At 46.4% G+C, this 20,168-nt stretch overlaps 1 protein-coding gene across 1 annotated transcript in view; it reads left to right on the top strand.

Moving 5' to 3' along the window:
- The window catches only part of Smap2 (small ArfGAP2), a 48,304-nt gene extending 35,639 nt beyond the window's left edge, over nt 1–12,665 (top strand). The window contains exons 5-10 of the mRNA XM_075947137.1: nt 783–869; nt 2,909–2,990; nt 3,859–3,965; nt 6,562–6,727; nt 7,966–8,282; nt 11,423–12,665. Of these exons, the coding sequence (XP_075803252.1) occupies nt 783–869; nt 2,909–2,990; nt 3,859–3,965; nt 6,562–6,727; nt 7,966–8,282; nt 11,423–11,548 (885 nt within the window). The 3' untranslated portion in view covers nt 11,549–12,665. The remainder of the gene's footprint in view (nt 1–782; nt 870–2,908; nt 2,991–3,858; nt 3,966–6,561; nt 6,728–7,965; nt 8,283–11,422) is intronic.
- Nucleotides 12,666–20,168: the final 7,503 nt, after the last annotated feature.

Raw genomic sequence — 20,168 nt, 5'->3', positions numbered from 1 at the left:
TGGGTATCTACCGTCATTCATTCTCATAACTGGCAATTCAGGTTCAACAATTTTTAAGACAAGGTCTCCTATATCTCAACCTGGCCTCAGACTTGCTATGTAACCAAGGTGGCCTGTGAACTTCTTAAGTGCAGGCAAGTGTGTGTCACCATGCCCAGCCTCTAGCTTTGTTTCCTGAGTTTTAAAAATAGAGGTGAAAGGGCAGGAGACATGGTCCAGTGGTTAGGACCGCTTGATGCTTTTGCAGAGGACCAGAGTTTAAAAGAGGAAAAAAAAATATTCTTTCTTTCTTTTTTTTTTTTTTTGGACTGTTGTTTTTGATGGTCTTTGTTGGTTGTATGGTCAAGATTGGTCTCAAACTCAAAATTCTCCTGCCCCCCCCCTTCTTCCAAATGAAAAGATTACAGGCATTCACCGCCATGCCTGTCTTTAGTACTTATTTTTTATATTCCTTTGGCTTTGTATAGTTATTTATAACACATAGGAGATCCTAAAAAGGGCACAAATGGGTAACAACTTTTAAATCTCTATAGATAGCCTGTATTATAAATTTCAAGGGTAATGAATGGGTCAGGCTGATGAGAAGAGTGGGTGCTTAAAGTATGCAGTCTCCCTTCAGCACATGTGGAGGCTGCGGAAGGCCAGTGCTCATACCCGACTCATACCCGAGTTGGTTGAGTTGCTGCTTCAGGATCTTAGGGTCTTCTGCTATCTGGCTTACATCTGTAGCGTAGCTCCTGAAACGCTAATTGTGCTACCCCTGTCCCGTTAAACCTCTTTAGAAAGAGAAGGACGATAAGTGGAAACGAGGGAGCGAGCCCGCTCCAGAGAAGAAGATGGAACCTGTTGTTTTTGAGAAAGTAAAAATGGTAAGTGGGGATCCTCTCACCGTGTGGGTGGCCTCGTGTTCGCTTCTGTGGGGGAGGAGGCTGGGTGGCTTTGAAACCATATGGCACTGCTGCACTGGGCCCGAAGGCCCACATGTAACGCAGGTCACCTGTTTGCCCCCTGCCTGGTGCCATCTAACGTACTCTGTAGCATCTCCTGTTCTTCTAGCACCCCGCCCCTTCTCCCCTCCCGATTGCCCTTTGCCCCCCTCCCCCTTTCTGAGAGAAGGTCTCACTGTGTAGCCCTGGAGCTCACAGAGACCTAGCACTGTGCTACACTGCATCTAGCTTATAGCTAGTCGAGAGGGCTAGGTGGAAGCCTGGAAACTGTCTTTCCCTCTGAGCAAGGGCATGCTCCCTGCTGGTGTGCCGTGGCAACCTGCTGCTTCTAAGCAGACGTTCCCTCTGTGTTCTTGTTAAGCCTCTTCCCTCCTTCCTATGCTGCATTGTGAAGCAGCCCAGAAGTGGGGTCATACCCACCCCTTCCCCGTAAGACACTGTGACTGGTACAGATCCTCTGGGAGCATATAATTTTCAGAGAAGAGATGGCCTTTGCGGGGAGGGGTTGAGACAGGGTTTCTTTGTGTAGTTTGGGCTTTCCTAGAACTAACTCTGTAGCCTAGGCTGGCCTCAAACTCACGAGATCCACCTGCCTCTGCCTCCTGAGTGCTGGGATTAAAGGCGTGCGCCACCACCACCTGGCCTTATTTGTTATCTTTTTTTTAAATGTGTGTCCTTGCTGGCCAGAAGAGGGCACCAAGCCTAATTACAGATGGTTGTGAGCCACCATGTGGTTGCTGGGAATTGAACTCAGGACCTCTGGAAGAACAGTCAGTGCTCTTACCTGCTGAGCCATCTCTCCAGCCCCATATTTTTATCTTATATATGTGAATGTTTACCTGCATGTATATGTGTGTGTGTGCCTGATGCCTGCGGAGACCAGAAGAGGGCATTATGTCCTCCGGAACTAGAGTTGCCATACGGGTGCTGGAAACTAAACCTGGGTCCTCTTCACAAGCAGCCTGTACTCTTAACCACTGAGCCATCCCTCCAGCCTTTTTTTCCCTTTTCTCTATTTTGACTCTAGCTTAAGGAAAAGTTCTGTACATCATTGTGAAGCTCGTCTGTAGACCCAGTCCATGGCGACTATGATAGGGACTCTGTAAAGTGATGTCCTGTAGCATGAAGTAAGATTTTATAAACAAGGGGGCTGGAAAGGTGGCTCAGTGGTTAAGAGCACTGTCTGCTCTTCCAGAGGTCCTGAGTTCAATTCCCAGCATCCACATGGTGGCTACAACCATCTGTAATAGGATCTGATGCCCTCTCTGGCATGCCGAATGCACATACATAAATAAATTTTAAAAATTTAAAAAAAAGATTTTATAAACAAATTGAGAAGTTTGTTGGTTCCTGACTTTTTCTTAATTAAAAAATAAAACTGGGCAGGACATAGTATAGTACACCTTTACTCCAGCACCGGGGAGGCAGAGACTGATTTCTGAGTTCAAGGCCAGCCTGGTCTATATGGCGAGTTCCAGGACAGCCAGGGATATACAGAGAAACCCTGTCTCAGAACAAAATGACAACAGAACCCAATTCATGCGTTTATCTGTGGGGTGCATGTGCTGTAACACACACATGGAGGTCAGAAGACAACTCTTGGGAGTCCATCGTAACCTTCTACCCTGGGCTTCTGGAAACTGAACTCAGCCTGGGTCTCTTGTGTTGTCCCTTCAGGGGCTTATTCCCCCTGGGACCAAGAACTGTTTCTGTTGGTGCCTGCTCCTGGATGACCGGCTTCAGAAAGATAAGCCTCCCCAGAAAGCTAAAGAAGCTGCCCAGGCCTGTTTTTCACTTCATGTTTCTTCATACACTCATGCTTCCTGGCTCTTCTGAGTCTTGTTTCTTTGGTAACTGCCTTTGACAAACAGCCATACCACAAAAATACCTGTGGCTTTACAGTGATGGGGGTATGTCAAAACAACTGCTTGTTCTTCTTTATAACATTTTTTTCACCTTAGCCACAGAAAAAAGAAGACGCACAGCTACCTCGGAAAAGCTCCCCGAAGTCCGCGGCCCCGGTCATGGATTTGTTGGGCCTGGGTAAGAATCAGGCTTTTCAGCTCCCGTGGGAAGACTGGGAATTGGGGCTTGTATTTGTTTCTTCTCCACTGAGGTTTTCCTCTGCTGCTCTTCCTGTTAGCTCTGAACATCACTCCTAAGAAACTCTTCACTGGATGTTTTTCAGAGCAGCAGCTCAGTGCAATGGCCGAGAGCATGGCCTTGGTGTCCACGGTGTGACCACTGTCTGGGATCTTGAATAGTTTACTTAGCCTTTGGATGTCACTTTCATAACCATGTGGTGTGCTGGGTCAGCGTCTGCTTCAGTGGCTCCTGGCCCTTCTACTTTATTCCAAGCCCTTTACAGATGTTGGTAATTTCACTATAGAGTACCTTTGAGCCTTCTGCCACTTCCCTGTTCTCTCCTGCCAGCCACCATTCCTGTGCGGCCATTCTCTGAGGTGGCCTGCTGCCTTGCTGTCAGTTTTCTCTTTGCATCCCTGATCCTGCCATTTCCAAAGAGAAAGCCAGTTCTTTTTCACAGGCCTTGGGCCTCCAGGCCTCTGCTGCTGGTTCAGGTTGGTAACTACCACGCCTCCAGTTTCCACGCCATGTTTCTCTCTGAAATTGAGCCCTACACACCGTGTCCTTCCAGTAGCCAGGAGGAAGCCAGCCACTCAGCTGTGGCACTGATGTGGCCTTTAGGTCTGAAATTCTGCTGCCCTCTGACTGAAAGTGGGCTGTAGCCTACTACAGAGCACTTGTGGGAATGTGGGGTGAGGCCTCTCTTGAAAAGCCCTATCCCGGCTCCCTGGGCCAAAACCTGTTGTCTTTCTATATACACTTCTTGGCTCACATAGAGGACATGTCTTCATAGCTGTGCTGTATTTAATTCTGTCTTTCCTCCTAGATGCCCCTGTGGCCTGCTCCATTGCAAATAGTAAGACCAGCAACACCCTAGAAAAGGATCTAGATCTCTTGGCCTCTGTTCCATCCCCTTCTTCAGTTTCCAGAAAGGTGAGTCTTTTGCACTTCTCAGGATTAAAGTTGGTAGCTTGATCATAGAGTTGAGTCACGCTTCCTTGGTAGGGCTGAACTTCCGTTTCTCTTGATTTTCTCTTTGGCATTGTGTTGTGTTGTCATAGTCCAAGATGACTGCTTCATATTATTTTGTCTTTTGCCCCAAAAGAGTGACTAGTTGTCTGTGTCACAGGGTGTCATATTTTAAAGGCTGATACTTGAGGTGAGCCCCTCCACCTGCACTTGAACCCTGGCAGGAGCCAGGGTGTTGTGGGATGAAAGACTTGGACTTCCGCTGCTCTCATTTGTGGAGTGCTTGCTACTGCGTCCCAGAAATGATGCCTGTGCCTGTCTTAGTTGGGGTTTCTGTTGTTGTGAAGAGACACCATGACCATGGCAACTCTTATAAAGGAAAACATTTAATTGGGTGGCTTACAGTTCAGAGGTTTAGTCCATTATCATCAGGGTGGGGCATGGTGGCGTGTAGGCAGACATGGTGCTGGAGAGGTAGCCAAGAGTTCTACATCTTGTGCAGGCAACAGGAAGTGAACTGAGATACTGGGCATGGCTTGAGCATATATGAGACCTCAAAACCCGCCTCCACAGTGACACACTTCCTCCAACAAGACCTACTCCAATACCTACTCCAACAAAGCCATACCTCCTAATAATGCCACCTCCTATGAACTTATAGGGACCAGTTGCATTCAAACTGCCATATTCTACTCCCTGACCCCCATAAGATTATAGCAGTATCACAGTGCAAAATGCATTTTAGTCCAACTTCAAAAGTCCCCATAGTCCATCACAGTCTCAACAATGGTTTAAATTTCAAAGTTTCCTCTGAGATTCATACAATCTCTTGATTGTAGTACCCCATAAAATCAAAATAAAAAAGCAAATCACATACTTCCAACATTTATGACAGAGAATATATATTACCATTCTAAAACACAGGGAAGGGAGCATAGTGAGGAAATACTAGACCAAAGCAAGACTGAGAACCAGCTGGGCAAATTCCAAATTCTGCATCTCCATGTTTGATGTCAAGGCATTCTTCAGATCTCCAACTCCTTTCAGCTTTGTTGACTGGGGCTGGTTCCATCCAGTTAGTAGCTCTTAGCAGGTATCCTATGGCTCTGGTGTCTCCAAGGGAATCCAGGCTTCAACTTCACAGCCTCCTGCAGTGGCCTCTCCAGGCTTCTGTCACCATCCACACCTAATAATGCCAACCCTGTGAGCTTATGGGGCCAGTTACGTTCAGACCACCCCAGTGTCACTTTGTATATTTTGTTCACTTTCATATCTGCACAAGAATTCTCTATAATGTATATTTTGCGGGTGAGAACAGAGTTGTGGAATTGCTTCTGGCTGTATTATGGGAAATAGCTACTCTGGGATCTTTGTATGTGTGTGAGAGAGAGGCTGGGAGTTGAACCCAGGACATTATGTATCCTAGGCAATCACTTTGCCACTGAGCTATCTCCAACCTGTACACTGAACTAAACTCAGTTCTCTGTGCTGCATTATTTGGGGTTGTTTGTATTTCTCTCTTATCAGGTCATATTGTTTTGTTGAAGAACAAAGGCTTGTACCTGAGCTTAATTTGCAGGGTTTGTCAAGTATTTTTATGGTAAAATTTTCAGGAAGATGCTGACTTTACATGAGCCAAAAATTCTTTCTTTCTCTATTCCCCGCTGTCTCACACGTTAACAGTGTTGCCCAGGCTGGTCTAGAACTCACTGTATAGCACAGGGAGCCTCAAACTTTCAGTCAGCCTCCTGCCTCAGCCTCCTAAACTCTGGGATTATTAGGTGTGAGCTATCACACCTGGTTCATGAGCCATTAATTATTTTTTTTAAATAATTTTTTAAAGATTTATATATGTGTACAGTATCCTACCTGTAGGCCAGAAGAGGGCACCAGATCTCATTATAGGTGGTTGTGAGCCACCACATGGTTGCTGGGAATTGAACTCAGGACCTCTGAAAGAGCAGTCAGTGCTCTTAACCGCTGAGCCATATCTCCAACCCCCTTTTTAATCATTTATTTAACTTTATTTTATGTGGATTGGTGTGAAGGTATCAGATCCCCAGAAACTGGAGTTACAGACAGTTGTTAGCTGCCATGTGGGTGCTGGGAATTGAACCTGGGTCCTCTAGAAGAACAGCCAGTGCTCTTAAGGGCTGAGCCATCTCTCCAGCCCCAGCCATTAATTCTTATCAGAAGTGATAGACATAGCAGAAGGTATAAGGGTTCTTACACAGAGGCCCATTCTGATTGTCCTGCTACCCTCTCTGCCCTAGTCTGTAGGTTCCATGCTAATGAATTTTCTCATTGTCCTCTGTGCCCTAGGCTGTAGGTTCCATGCTAATGGTTTTCTCATTGTCCTCTGTGCCCTAGGCTGTAGGTTCTATGCTAATGGTTTTCTCATTGTCTTCTGTGCCCAGGCTGTAGGTTCCATGCTAATGGTTTTCTCATTGTCCTCCCTGCCCCAGGCTGTAGGTTCCATGCTAATGGTTTTCTCATTGTCCTCTGTGCCCTAGACTGTAGGTTCCATGCTAATGAATTTTCATTGTCCTCTGTGCCCTAGGCTGTAGGTTCCATGCCAACTGCAGGGAGTGCTGGTTCTGTCCCTGAAAACCTGAACCTGTTTCCTGAGCCAGGGAGCAAATCAGAAGAAACAGGCAAGAAGCAGCTCTCCAAGGACTCCATCCTCTCACTGTATGGATCCCAGACGCCTCAGATGCCTGCACAAGGTAAAGACTGTGAAATCACTGAAGTGCTCCAAAGAAAGACTGAGAACAAACGCAAGAATTAGATGCTGTGTTAGAATTCAGCCATAAAGAAAAATGAAATTTGTAAACAATAGATGGAACTGGAAAATATTATGTTAACTGAGATAACACAGGCTTAGAATTACACATACCACATGTTTAATTTTTCTCTCACATAAATAAACATGTGCAAAAATTATGTACTAGAATCTACATATGAGAAAGTAATTGTGGCCAGAGTCCAGGAAGCTAGAAAGGGTCCATGAGAGGGAAGGCTGTATTGACACATGTGATATGAAAATGGAAGGAGGGGCCAGAGAGACGGCTCAGAGGGTAAGAGCACTGGCTGCTCTTCTAAGTTCCCAGCAACCACATGGTAACTCACTCACAACCATCTGTAATGAGATCTAGTGTAGGCATACATGCCAGCAGAACACTGCATAAATCTTTCTTTAAAAAAAAATAATGAAGCCGGGTGGTGGTGGCGGCGGCGCACTCCTTTAATCCCAGCACTCGGGAGGCAGAGGCAGGCGGATCTCTGTGAGTTCGAGGCCAGCCTGGTCTACAAGAGCTAGTTCCAGAAAGGAACCAAAAGCTACAGAGAAACCCTGTCTCGAAAAATCAAAAAAAAAAAAAAAAAAAAAAAAAAAAAGAAAGAAAGGAGGAAGGAGAAGTAATGAAGAGAGAGGGTGCAGCAGGGATGGGGTCCAGGGAGATGAGGGAGAGGGGTGTTTATTGGGGTGATGGACCAAAAGTAAGTGTGTATGAAAAATGCCACAAAGAAACCTGCTCCACTGTATGCTAATTTATAAAAAGAATTATTTTGTTGTTACAAGGAATAGTAACTGTGAGGTCAGAAATATAATGTATAAAACAAACTTGAAATGGCATTGCTGGGGAAGCCACAAAGTATCAGCAGATAGTTATATTGTCATCAGAGCGAGGCCTCGCTCACCTTCTGTGAGGTCTAGTGTCACACTTCTGTGGAGTCTGACTGAAGGTCAGAGTCTGCCCCAGAAAAGGAGTGACTAGGTCAGAACAAGGCCCAGTGGTAACCACAGAGACCTGTAAGGAATTTATTCTGCTGATTTGCTGTGGAGAACAGGATTCCAAGTTGAGTAATGGGAGAACCTCCTCCAGGAAAGGAATAGCTGGTGAGTATTGGGCTAACTTTGTGTCTTTTCCTCTTTAACAGACCCTTATGTGTATTTTCTTGGCAGCAATGTTCATGGCTCCTGCTCAGATGGCATATCCCACAGCTTACCCCAGTTTCCCTGGGGTCACACCACCTAACAGTATCATGGGGAGCATGATGCCCCCACCAGTAGGCATGGTAGCTCAGCCAGGAGCCTCTGGAATGGTTGCCCCCATGGCTATGCCTGCAGGCTATATGGGGGGCATGCAGGCTTCCATGATGGGTGTGCCGAACGGGATGATGACCTCTCACCAGGCCGGCTACATGGCAAGCATGGCAGCTATGCCCCAGACTGTGTATGGCGTTCAGCCAGCTCAGCAGCTGCAGTGGAACCTGACTCAGGTAAGCAGCCTCCCTGGGCCTGGGATGAGCTTCAGATCCTTCCCTGGTGTCCCACCTGGTGCCACTTCTTTCCCCCCAAATCCTTTCCATATGGACGAGCTAGTGCCAGAGACATACCTTGTTTTATTTCCCTAGAAGGCCTGACTGAAGTCGGACTTTTTGAGGATTCCTGAGTTCCTATAGACGGAGACCCGTAGACTAAGTCTGAGTCCCTCCACACCTTCTAAAAACCAAACAAACAAGACAAGGGCCACAAGCAAAAGTGCTAGTACCTGACTCGTGACGTGACTTTAGGCATAGGCACACCCGAGTCCCACTGAGCCAGAGCGGAGACTATGCAAAAAGAGGAGAGGGAGCAGAGGCTGGAGGGGAACGGACCCATCCTGGGGGAGGCATATGAGAACAGGCCTAAGCCCTGACAGAGTGGAGCTCTGGTTTCCTGGGCCTCACAGACAGAGCAGAAACACAGGCGGCTAGGTTGTGTGTGGGGAGGTGAGTGTGACGTAGGAAGAGGAAAGTCTCTGGGAATCTAGAGGTGATGAGAAAAAACCAAGTGAGGAATAGAATAGAGGCCACAGCATCCATTCGTCTGTGGGGTCATTCCACTGACAGGAGAGGGCGCCCTCAAGCTCCCGTCTAGTAATGTCCCCAGACCTTCATGCCTGTCTGCATTGTTTCTGCCTCAGAAGAATGAGACGCTGCTAAGCCAGCAGAACGTGCTAACGTGGTAGCTGGCATTCTTACAAACCTATGTGGAGAAAGCAGAGAACATTCAGAGCTCATGATCCCACCCCAAGCCATGGATTGGGGTAAGGGCTGAGTGTGATCAGCGCAGGCTGTTAGCCGTCCAAAGAACTGATCTTTAAAAGTCAAAGAATTTTAGGTAAAGAACCCACTCCTCCCACAAAATCATGAAGCAGAAAAAACTGTTACACAGTTCACTAACCTAAATAAAATCCCTGAAGCTAGGCGTGGCAGCCTGTACCAAAATCCCAGAACTCCGGAGACTGAGCCAGGAGAACTGTGAGAAGTGGGAATTGTAAAATGGAGTGCACTGTGCTCAGGGGAAATAATCTCAGATGTAAAGGCTGAAAAACAAGTGAATGGATTTAGCTTAAAACATATTAATAGCAAAAGGCATGAAACAAATGAGAGGAAGTGTGATATAAAGGAGCAGTATCCATGTGCACTTTTCCCACAGACACACGTATACACACACACACGCACACACACAAACGAAAACAAAACAAGGGAGCAAAAAGAACCGACTGGACTGGAGAGACGGCTCAGCAGCTAAGAGCACTGGCTCTCTTCACAGGACCTACTTGGCAGCTCCCAACTGTCTGTAACTCCAGGTTAGGGGAACTGATCCCCTCCTCTGGCCTCTACAGGTACCAGGCACACATGTGGTACACATTCAGACACAGACAAAACACTCATATACATAAAAATAAATAGATCTATTTTAAAAAGAATCAGAGAAAGTAGTATAGAAAGCAGGCAAAGAAAGGGTAGCATATGTGTGTTTGTAAACAACTAAAGAATAAAAATAAGATCATAGGACAGGGTTGACATATTTAAAACTATATATATAAAATTAGCTGTGTGTGGTGGCACACACCTTTAATCCCAGCACTTGGGAGACAGAGGAAGGTGAGTCTCTGAGTGTGAGGACATTCTGGTCTACATAGTGAGTTCCAGGGCAGCCAGGACTACATAGGAAGACCTTGTATCAAAAAGCAAGCAAAACAAATAAATGAATAGTTCTGGAAATTATTATATATAATGTGATAATTATAATATATAAAAGTGAGATATTTTTGTTTATAATTTGAGACAGGGTTTCTCTGTGTAACCCTGACTGTCCTGGAACAGGCTGGCCTTGAACTCAGATCCACCTGCCTCTGCCTCCTCAGTGCTCTGATTAAAGGCCTGCACCAGGGGGCTGGACGGATGACTCAACATAAGAGCACTGGCTTCTGTTCCAGAGGACCCAGGTTCAATTCCCAGCACCCACAAGGCAGCTTACAACTGTCTGTAACTCCAGTTCCAGGGGATCTGATACCTTCACATCAATGCACATGAAATAAAAAGCTAAATACATTTTTAAAAAATGAAAAAAACAAAAAGAGGGAGTGCACCCAAGAACAGGAAAATTCTCTGGGCTGAGGCTGCCTCTGTATGTCACTCCCCACACAAGTCTGTCAGTCACACACTGAACAGAAATGGACGCCCGGCTGACATCAGGCTTTAGACAGTGAGGCGGTATGGACGATGGTAGCAGCATCACATTTCTCGGGTGTGCCGAGGTGTGGTTCATCCTCCTGAGATGCCTCCTGACCTCCAGGGGGTGCAGTGGTACAATACCTGCACCCCAAATTTATCTTGAAGGTTTCGAATACATGTACACAGAAATACATCAGGCTAAAATTGTAATGGCTAGTAAATTTGAAGGTGAAATATGGGCTTTGTTGCATTGTTCTTCCAGTTTTCCCTTAATGTTCAATTTTAAGGAAAACTGAAGTCTTTTGAAAAAGTTGATGGAAGAACAAGTTTATACAGCAAATTTCAGTCTTTCAGTCTAATTACAAAGAAGTCCCTCCTGGCCCAGCACAGTAGCACATGGCCATAATCCTAGTACTTGTAGGCTGGGGCAGAGGCCGGATAATCGCTGCAGGTCTGAGGCCAGCCTGGTCTGCTTAGTGAGTTCCAGGCCAGTCAGGGCTACACAGTGAGACCCTGTCCCATCCAGCTACATTCCACTGACCTTCTCTGGTTGTCATGGATGACACTTAGGTTGTCTCTCTCTTTTCTTCCTTTGTCCATCCAGTAGGAGGCCCCATCACCCCACTTGTCCAAGCAAGCATACAGGAGCTGATATTGGCACTAGTGCCCTCTGCTGGGCATGAGGCGGACCACTGCCGCAGGGCCTGGTTTTAGACTCTTAAGAGCAGGCTGTGACCAGCTGACAACAGGCCCCAGTAGGGAGGAGGTGAGGAGCAGGCCTGGAAAAGAAGAAGAGAAGCTCACTGGAAGGTTTTGTGCTAACTAGACTCAGGCCTTCTTCTTCTCCTCCCCTGCTCTGTATACTAACTGGCTAAGTGCCCTCGGCCTGATCTGAAAATTTCTGTTCTTTTCAGATGACCCAACAGATGGCTGGGATGAACTTCTACGGAGCCAACGGCATGATGAGTTATGGACAGTCAATGGGCGGTGGAAATGGCCAGGCAGCCAATCAGACTCTCAGTCCTCAGATATGGAAATAAAAACAAAGCAGCCTGTATGGCTGCCACTCTCTTCAACCCTTGCTTTCCCTTTTCTCTTTCCCAGCTCTCTCCTCTTTTTCCTACCTCTCTATGTTTGGTTTAGAAATTGCTCATAAGTCATCTAGGGTTTGGCATCCTGCCCAACTCAGCCCCTTCCTCAACTCACAGACCTCTCTGTTGCTTTGTGTTGATCATGTCCCAACTGTCCTGATTTCCTCCCCACCCCCACCCTCTCCCGGCACCAGCACCTTGGAAATTATTGGCAGAAGAGGGTACAAGAACTTCTCAGTACCTTGCCTTGAGGTTGAGCCTTCTCTCTGGCCTCCAAGTAGCAGAGGGAGCGTGGAGTGGTCCTTTATTTGTTTTAAGCTGGTTCTAAGTGTCGGGAGTTTTGCTGGGAGAGGGAGGCATTGTTCCCAGCTTTGTAGGAATGAAGGAAGTTCTGCAGTCACGTACTCCTCGGGTCCTGGCTCTGGAGTGAGGCAAGCCCCTTCCTATGAGGATGAGCAAAAACATCACTCCATTGACTCTGAGTCCTTTCAGGATCTGGAGCCTCAGGACTCGCTGCTTCAGTCAGCTTTTACTAGCACCAAAGACTTCATGAAGGTCCCACACATCCCTTGCCCGCCTTCTGCCTACACTGAGCAGGATCTGGCCCTGTGGCTGAAAGACCAGCCCCTCTAAGGAAATGCCGAGCTTAGCGTGTGCGCTGCTGGTGTGCCTGTGGATGTGTGGGTCCCACCTGCCACCTCCCCATCTTCTCTGGGTGTTTTTATAGTTCTAGGTTTACAACAGAGAGGAATTAATTTCTCAACAGCCTAAAACTGTTGCCAGATTATTCTACAGTTTAAAACTTGCCATCTCATTGATAGGTCCCTCCTCCTTTCCCTTCCCCATCCACCATCTCTGATGCCCTCGTGTCTGAGTGCTGTTTGCCCACCTTTCCCAGGTGTAAGAGGCAGAGAGCCCGGACAGCTTTCTCTCGGCCATTGTTCACCCCACTTGAAAACTCAAACAAGAAAACTTTGCTTCAAAGATCTCGTGTGGGAACCACAGCGCCTGGTTGCCTTTCTCCTGTGTATGTGTAAATTCCTTAATAAATATTGCAGGGAAGGACCGTCTCGCTCGCCTGTCTCTCTGTCACTCTTGGAAGACAGTACGGCACACACAGGGTGTTTGCTTTCCAAGAGCATCTGCCACCTTCACTTGAATTTTAAAGAATTCTGTTCTTGGCATGCCAACGGCCAGGCCAGTCCAGAAGACAGAAAGGAGACCTTTCTCCAGTGATACCCAGAGCAGTGGGCAGAAGGACTGGTCTGGGGCTCTGCACTGTAAAGACTGTGGGATGTTAGAATCTGGAGTGTTTCCCCCATAGGTAGAAAAGCTGAGACCCAAAGAGGGAGTGTGGTTACTAGGCGTCAACCATTCCTTGGCAGAGCCCAGAGTAGACTCCAAGACTCTGATCTGTGAACACTTTGTTCTTTCCCTGAACCCGGATGAGTAAATAGGTAGTTTAAACTCCTCCCTAGCAAGAAGCAGTAGCTCCTTTTGGCTGCCTGGTTAAGCAGTGAAAACTAGGGGGAACTTGACTTCTCCATCCTGAAATGGGGTGGTACTCTGCTTGGCTGGAGTGGGGAGGATGGATGTAAAGGACAGCGGTCTGCTGCACGCATTCCCGCCTCTCTTTGACTCCCCTCTCTCTCTCCCACCTCACCGTCCTTGCATTTGAGCGCATGGTTGCATGTTACCCGTGTGAGTGGGAGGCAAGCAAGGTAGCCACTCACGGTGAGACCACCAGCACCCATATCCTTTCTAACCGGAATTTCAGCAAACTACTATCCCTAAAGGTCTCAGTATAAAACGGAGCTAATTGTAGCCTCAAGACAAATAGTTCCTGTGGTGCAGTTAACACAATATAGGGCAGTTAGCAGGCATTCAAATGTCAGGAAGAATTATGTGCCAGACATGTAAGACATTAGTTCACCCAGCACATAGTGAGCGTGCAGACAAACATTATGCCAGACACTGTCTGAAGTACTAGCGACAGCTCAGTAAGTAACTACTCCAGTTGTAAGGGGTAACTCAGGAGGAAAAGTCCAGTTGTAAGGGGTAACTCAGGAGGAAAAGTGGACAACTCTTCAGAGAGTTAAGGGAAGAGAGTGGGCATGGGGATTTGGATGGAGTGTATCAGAGGAGGTTATATTCAAACAGACCTGAATAAGCCATCAATGTGGTGGAGATCTGGAAGAGTAACGCAGGTACCTGCACTGGAAATGAGTTGGGAGGTGTTGGTATGGGTGGATTCATCTTGGCCTCAAGAGAAGAGAGCTGAGACTCGTGGCCACTAGGTTTTAGGATTTAAGAAGAAAAGAAATTAGCCAGGCAGTGGTGGCGCACACCTTTAATCCCAGTGAGGCAGAGGTTGGCGGATCTCAGTGAGTTCAAGACCAGTCTGGTCTACAGAGTGAGTTACAGGACAGCCAGGGCTGTTTCACAGAGAAACCCTGTCTTGAAAAAAAGAACACACACACACAAAGATAAGAAGAAAAAATTGACATTGTCCCTGATCTTAAGCTTTGCACAGCACATTTATAATTGCTGATGATAGATTATGAGTGGGGTTGGAAAATAGTAGCATCCGAGCTGAATTTTAGAGAGGTAGCAGCTAACCAGTGGGTAGAGGGAAGGGGAGGAATATTCCAGACAGCATCACGTGAACAAAGACCATTTGCAGAGAGGAGAGCAGATGGAGATTCCTACGGTGTATGTGGGTCTGGCGCGAGATGAGACAGGTGGAGTTGGCCAGGTTACAGGAGAGCTCCCCATACCCCGTGAGTAGATGTCATTCTCTCATTGAGTTCCAAATAGCTCACTCCTGTACCACTGTGAGTAACGTGTCTAAGGAAGCAAGAGGAGAGCCATGGGACCAGGACGACGACAAAACCATGTCAGGGCCCTGGCATGGGGCTAGGGAAGGATGGACTGGTTCAGGGCAGCAGTTTCGTGCCCGAGGAGGCACCTGAGATGCTATGCGGTATTTCTACAGGTAGGAATCCTAAAATAATCTTGGGAAAGATCACATGCTCACTTCACCTCACGTGTATCTAGAATCTAACAGCCGGGAGTGGCTCGAGAAGGTCCTGTGGAAACAAGTTTGTCCTGGCCTTCTAACATTTAGCAGCCTGACTTCGCTGCAGTGTCCATGTCTTCTAAATATCCAGTTTCCATGGAATGCCAACTGGGAAAAGCAACCAGGGAAATATAGCAGGAGGTAGAACTAAGTGGAAAAAAAACCCTGACTTTCTAGGGCATGCAGAGAAGTGATGGAAGAAGCAGATAATTACTGATTACAGGCATGCTGTATTCGGGCTGCCTGTCATGTCTCCAGGTTCGGTCGGACAGCTGGAAATTGGGTTCGAGTCTGAGGTTCAAAGAAGAGGTTGGACTGGAGATAGTAATTTGAGAGTTAGCCCCATGGAAGGAGTAGATGGGATCAGAAAGAGTGTCCTAGTAAAATGGGAAGTGTGGGTTAGGAAAGGAACCTTCGGGAAGCAATTCATTCTGAGTAGGCGTTGAGGAGGAAGCACCCAAGAAGGAGAGAGATGAGGTGGGGATGAAGATGTAGAATCAGAGCATCCTGGGAAACACAATACACAGGGAACCCTAGGGGCCAGTGGAGAGATCACAGATGTCAGGTCCGCAGGGAAGCTCAGCACAGATAAGGATGGGAAGGGACTAGTGGACTAGGTTGGCATCTGGCAGCATGCACCAGCATCCTCATAGGGGCGATATGGCCGGAAACCTGCCAATGTGGGCTGAAGACGAAATTGAAATACATTTGAAAGTAGAGAAACAGGTTGTGTTAAGTTAAATGTACATAGTGAATGTCAAGTGTTGCTTGAAGCAATAAAGTATGGGTTCCAAACCAATAAAGAAAAAGCAAATAACAATTGTCTGTGTCTCTCAGGAACAAATGAGGTCAGAATATTTTTTTGTGCTGGACAATGGTGTTGCATGCCTTTAATCCCAACACTCAGGAGGCAGAGGCAGGTGGATCTCTGTGAGTTCAAGGCCAGCCTGGTCTATAGAACAAGTTTCAGGACTGGCTCCATAGCTCCATAATCCCTGTCTCGAAAAACAGACAGACAGAAAAAAAGTAGCTGGACCTCAATAATAGGCTGCTGGTTTCCAAGTTTCTCAACCTTGCTGGTGGCTTAGCTAGAGCATGCCATGCTCCCTCCTCCAGGCTTCTAAGGAGCAGTTTCTCTCAATAAACAAACAATGAAGAACTTTACGTATTTATATATACATATATATGATTATATATATGAGATTAAATATGTATGTATGAATGGCTTGCCACAACACAGGAAAAGATGCTCCCAGCATGTGATAAAGGCACTGAATATGTGAAGAAATCATTCTAAACAGGAAAAATATAAGCAGGTCTGGTGGCATAGGCCTTTTGTTCAGCTACTCCAGAGACTGAGGCAGGAGGATTACATGGTCATGGCCTGTTTTAGCTGCAGAGTGAGTTCAAGACCGGAGAGAAGGGGATAGAACTTAGTGACAGAGAACTTATGTTCTATACTTGAGACCCTTGGTTCCATTCCCAGTGCCAGAAAAGAAGAGAAAGGCACGCGCGCGCGCGCACACACACACACACACCTACCTCTGCATGGGCATTTTAAGGAGATAATCAAATTACTAGCCTATCCATATGAAGAAATGTCCAGTGTTACTAGAAATTGGGAAAGTAGAAACAAGCCACAGCAAAGTATCTCCTACTAGGGCACAAGTCTTTAACCCCAACCCTAGGGAAGAAGAGGCAGGGTAATGTCTGTGAATCCAAAGCTAGTCCTTCTACCTAGTTCCACACAAGCCAAGACTGCATAGTGAGACCCTGTTTCAAATACATATGTGTCTGTGCATACAGGCATGCATAACAGAAGAGGTGGGGATGTAAGCGATCCAGTTCTTAGACGAATGCTTTAGGTTACTACTAATAGGCAGCAAGTCTGTCCCCAGGGGAATATAAATAGAACACCTGTTTTGAACATTAGAAGCATTATTATTATTATTCATATATATTATTATTATTCATAATCTCCCCCAAACTATAGGCAATCTAAATGTCCATCGACAGAAAAACGAATAACTAAATCGTGGTACGTCCATGCAGTAATCACTAGGGAAAACGGAAATGATCTTACTGGAGCATGGTTACATGTAACTACGTGAAGGGAGCTCACAAGCTTAATGCTGAGCACATTTTCCACCGTGTCATCTAAAGTGTGTTGCACCCCTAGATATGTGCCTCCTAAAAATGATGCCCCGTGCAAATTCAAGGCAATCTCATACCACCTGGGGTCAGCCTGTTCTCAGCTGCTGCAAGTTATTCCAAAAAAAATCTATTTGTTTTGAGACCAGGTCTTGCTATGAAGCCCAGGCTGGCCTTGAAGTCCTCCTGCTTCAGCCTCCTGAGTGCTGCGTGTGAATCAAGGGTGTGCCAGCACAGCACAGGGTTGCTTCTCCTTTAAACCAGGGCCCAACCCCAAGTCTATGAACTGGATTTTGTTATGATACCTACTTTGTTTTTTGTTTTTAGTTTGGAATTGTGGCTCTAACTTTTCCCTCTAGTTCATTGGTTTTTGTTTGTTTGTTTGTTTTTTGAAGGACTCAGCTAATTTTTGGTAGGAATTTCAATTTTTTTAAAAAAAAATTTAGCTGGGCATGATGGTGCACATGTTTAATACCATTTTGGAGACAGAGGCAGATGGAATCTCTGAGTTCGAGGCCAGTCTGGTCTACAGAATGAGTTCCAGGTTAGCCATGGCTATACAGAGAAACCCTGTCTCAAAAATCCCCAAAAATTAGATTTATTTTTACTATTTTGTGTGCATGAGTGTTTTTTTTTTTTTTTACCGAATGCATGCCTGGTGTGTGAGGAGGTGGTGACCTCCATGTGAGTGCTAGGAACCGAACCTAGGTTCTCTGTAAGACTAGCAAATGCTCCTAACCACTAAGTCAATTTTCCAGCCCTGAATTTCAGTTTTTTTAAAACTGTTTGAGAAACTGGAAGTTGGGCTGGGGAGATGGTTCAGTGAGCTAAGGCCCTTGCACAAGCCTGAGGACCCACGCGGTAGAAGGACAGGATCTACTCCTGTGAGCTGTCCTCTGACCTCCACATGTGTGCCACGGGCCTGTGGATGCCAACACACACACACATGCGAGCCACACGAAACAAACAAAATGTTTGTAAAGGGAAAAAAAGAAACTGGAAGTGAAGTCCATGAAGGAGACATGTTCTGCAATAGTGGGGAAATGGTGAGGGAGTTTTATAAAATGCTGAGGTGTTCACTCAGGAGCAACATGTCCATACAGTCTGGTGATATTGGTTCACACGGACACACCCACTGCAGATTTGTGGTTTGATGTACTAGATCAAGTAACTGGGCTTATTTTTTAAATGAAATTTTGTTTATTGTATGGGTGTGTTGTCTGCATGTGTGTCTGTGCATTATATGTGGTACCATGGAGACCAGAAGAGGACATTGGATCCCTTGGGACTGGAGTTAAAAGTAGTAGTTAAAGATATAAATAAGAGACTGGAGAAATGGCTCAGTGGTAAAGAGCATTGCCTGCTCTTCCAAAGGTCCTGAGTTCAATTCCCAGCAACCACATGGTGGCTCACAACCATCTGTAATGAGGTCTGGTGCCCTCTTCTGGCCTGCAGACATACACACAGACAGAATATTAAATAAATAAATATTAAAAAAAGATATAAATAAGATGGGTGAAAAAAAAAGATGGGTGCTGGGAATCGAATCTGGGTCCTCTGGAAGTCTAGCAATTTAATTCTCCAGCTGGGAAGTTTTAAAAATATATATTATAATTACAGCATTTATCCCTTCCCTTTCCCCCCTCCAAAAGGGCATATTTTAATAGACAAGGCTCAATATATTTTTGGCTTGCCCTGGAAGCTGAGATGACAGACATTGTTTTATATATATGGAAAAAGTTATCAAAGAAAAACACGGGATGAATTACTAAATATATCATTCCTTCTGTCACCTGCCACTGGCAGGAACCCAAAGACATTTTGTTTACTAAAATCTTGAATCCCACTAAGTGCTTAGCAAGGCCACAGCCCTGGGTTTGATCTAGCCACTACCACTAGTAGGGCAAGAACGATGTTCCCAAAAGTTCATCTTCCACCAGGCATGGTAGCGAAGACCTATAATCTCAGTAGCGAGACAGAGATAGACATGAAGCCTTGCCTCCTGCTGCTGGACCCGAACTGGTGGGCAGCTTCCGGGCATACTCAATAAGGCGAGGCTGCCGTCCTGAGAGGGGATTAAAGTCCTGCTGGTGCGCAGGTGCACCTCACTCCTGGCCGGAGCCAAAGGGAATTAACTGTACCAGGTGGATTCTAGCCGTAAGCTGTTGCCGATTCCTGGGTGTATGTAATTCCCTTGTCCAGTTATCTGGTGAGACAGTATGGAGCCGGGTAATGAAAGCTTTGCCCCAGGAAAGCCTCTCCCAACAGGACCTTTAGCCTCCCTGACAGATACTCAAGTTATTGAGTGGCGTCTAGATGGTATCTTCAGATCTTTTCCCTCAGGCAGTCTGAGTCACCAGAGAGGGTTTTTCAGATATACCTATGGAGTTTAGACCAAATGGGACGTTCTGGAAAGAAGGCTTGGAAGCTTAAGTTCTATGTGTATGCTTTCATTTATCTTTACCCCGCCCTATCCTCCATGTTCAGCACAGAACTGGTCCTCCTCTGTGCCTGGTGCCCATTAGTTCTGAGTCCCCTCTGAGATGGTGTCTCCAGACTCCGGGAAAGATGCCAGGAGGACTGCAGGGCACAGGGATGCTTGGACCCAGCTGCTTCAACAGTGTCTCCCCTCCCGAGAATTCCGCTCTTAGCATCACTTTCACTACCATTCTCGGTGCAAGCCAGGCAATCCACTTCTATCGGGGTCCTTCCGGCTCTTTTCCATGCTGGCTTAGGGCGCCAACCTTTTCAGGACTAGAGTCTCTTTAGCACCCATCTCTCTGTTTGCCAGTCCCCAAAATGTTACTTTTCTCCTTTCCCATTCAACTCGTCCTGTAGATTTATGTCTATGAATAAACCGCTGTCTGAAAGAGATGAAGAGGGAGATGACCCTGCTCACCCTCATGGGCTGGTGAGCTCCATTCCTTGGAAGAGACAGGGCTCCCAGCAAAACTGTGCAGTCTTCAAGGGTGGAAGGATGGTCTATAAGCTGAGCGGAAACTAGGCATGCCTGAAATCCCAGCACTTCAGAGTCTGAGGCAGGAGGGTTGCTGTGAGTGTGAGTCAGTGTAGACTCAACGGCAAGATCTTGTCTCAAAAATAAGTAAAACTAGACCGAGCGAATTTGCTGGAAGCAGAAGCTCAGAACCAGTGTAACTGTGACTCTGAAGGATGATTTTAACCGTTATGAACTTCTCCTTTCACCTGTTAACTGAAATATGTCCTGTGTCCAGCAAAATACAAATTGTTCCATGGATAGCGTGGTGAATTGTCTTTCCAGGGTGTGCTATCTCTCTCAGGTCCATTAAATATGAGATTTTAAGGACACTATTGTTTGGG

The sequence above is a fragment of the Microtus pennsylvanicus genome, chromosome 13 (assembly GCF_037038515.1).
Source record: "Microtus pennsylvanicus isolate mMicPen1 chromosome 13, mMicPen1.hap1, whole genome shotgun sequence".
In the NCBI taxonomy this organism is placed as follows: Eukaryota; Metazoa; Chordata; class Mammalia; order Rodentia; family Cricetidae; genus Microtus; species Microtus pennsylvanicus.
The sequence above is the reverse complement of the archived record's forward strand: the minus strand, read 5'-3'. Positions and strand labels throughout refer to the sequence as shown.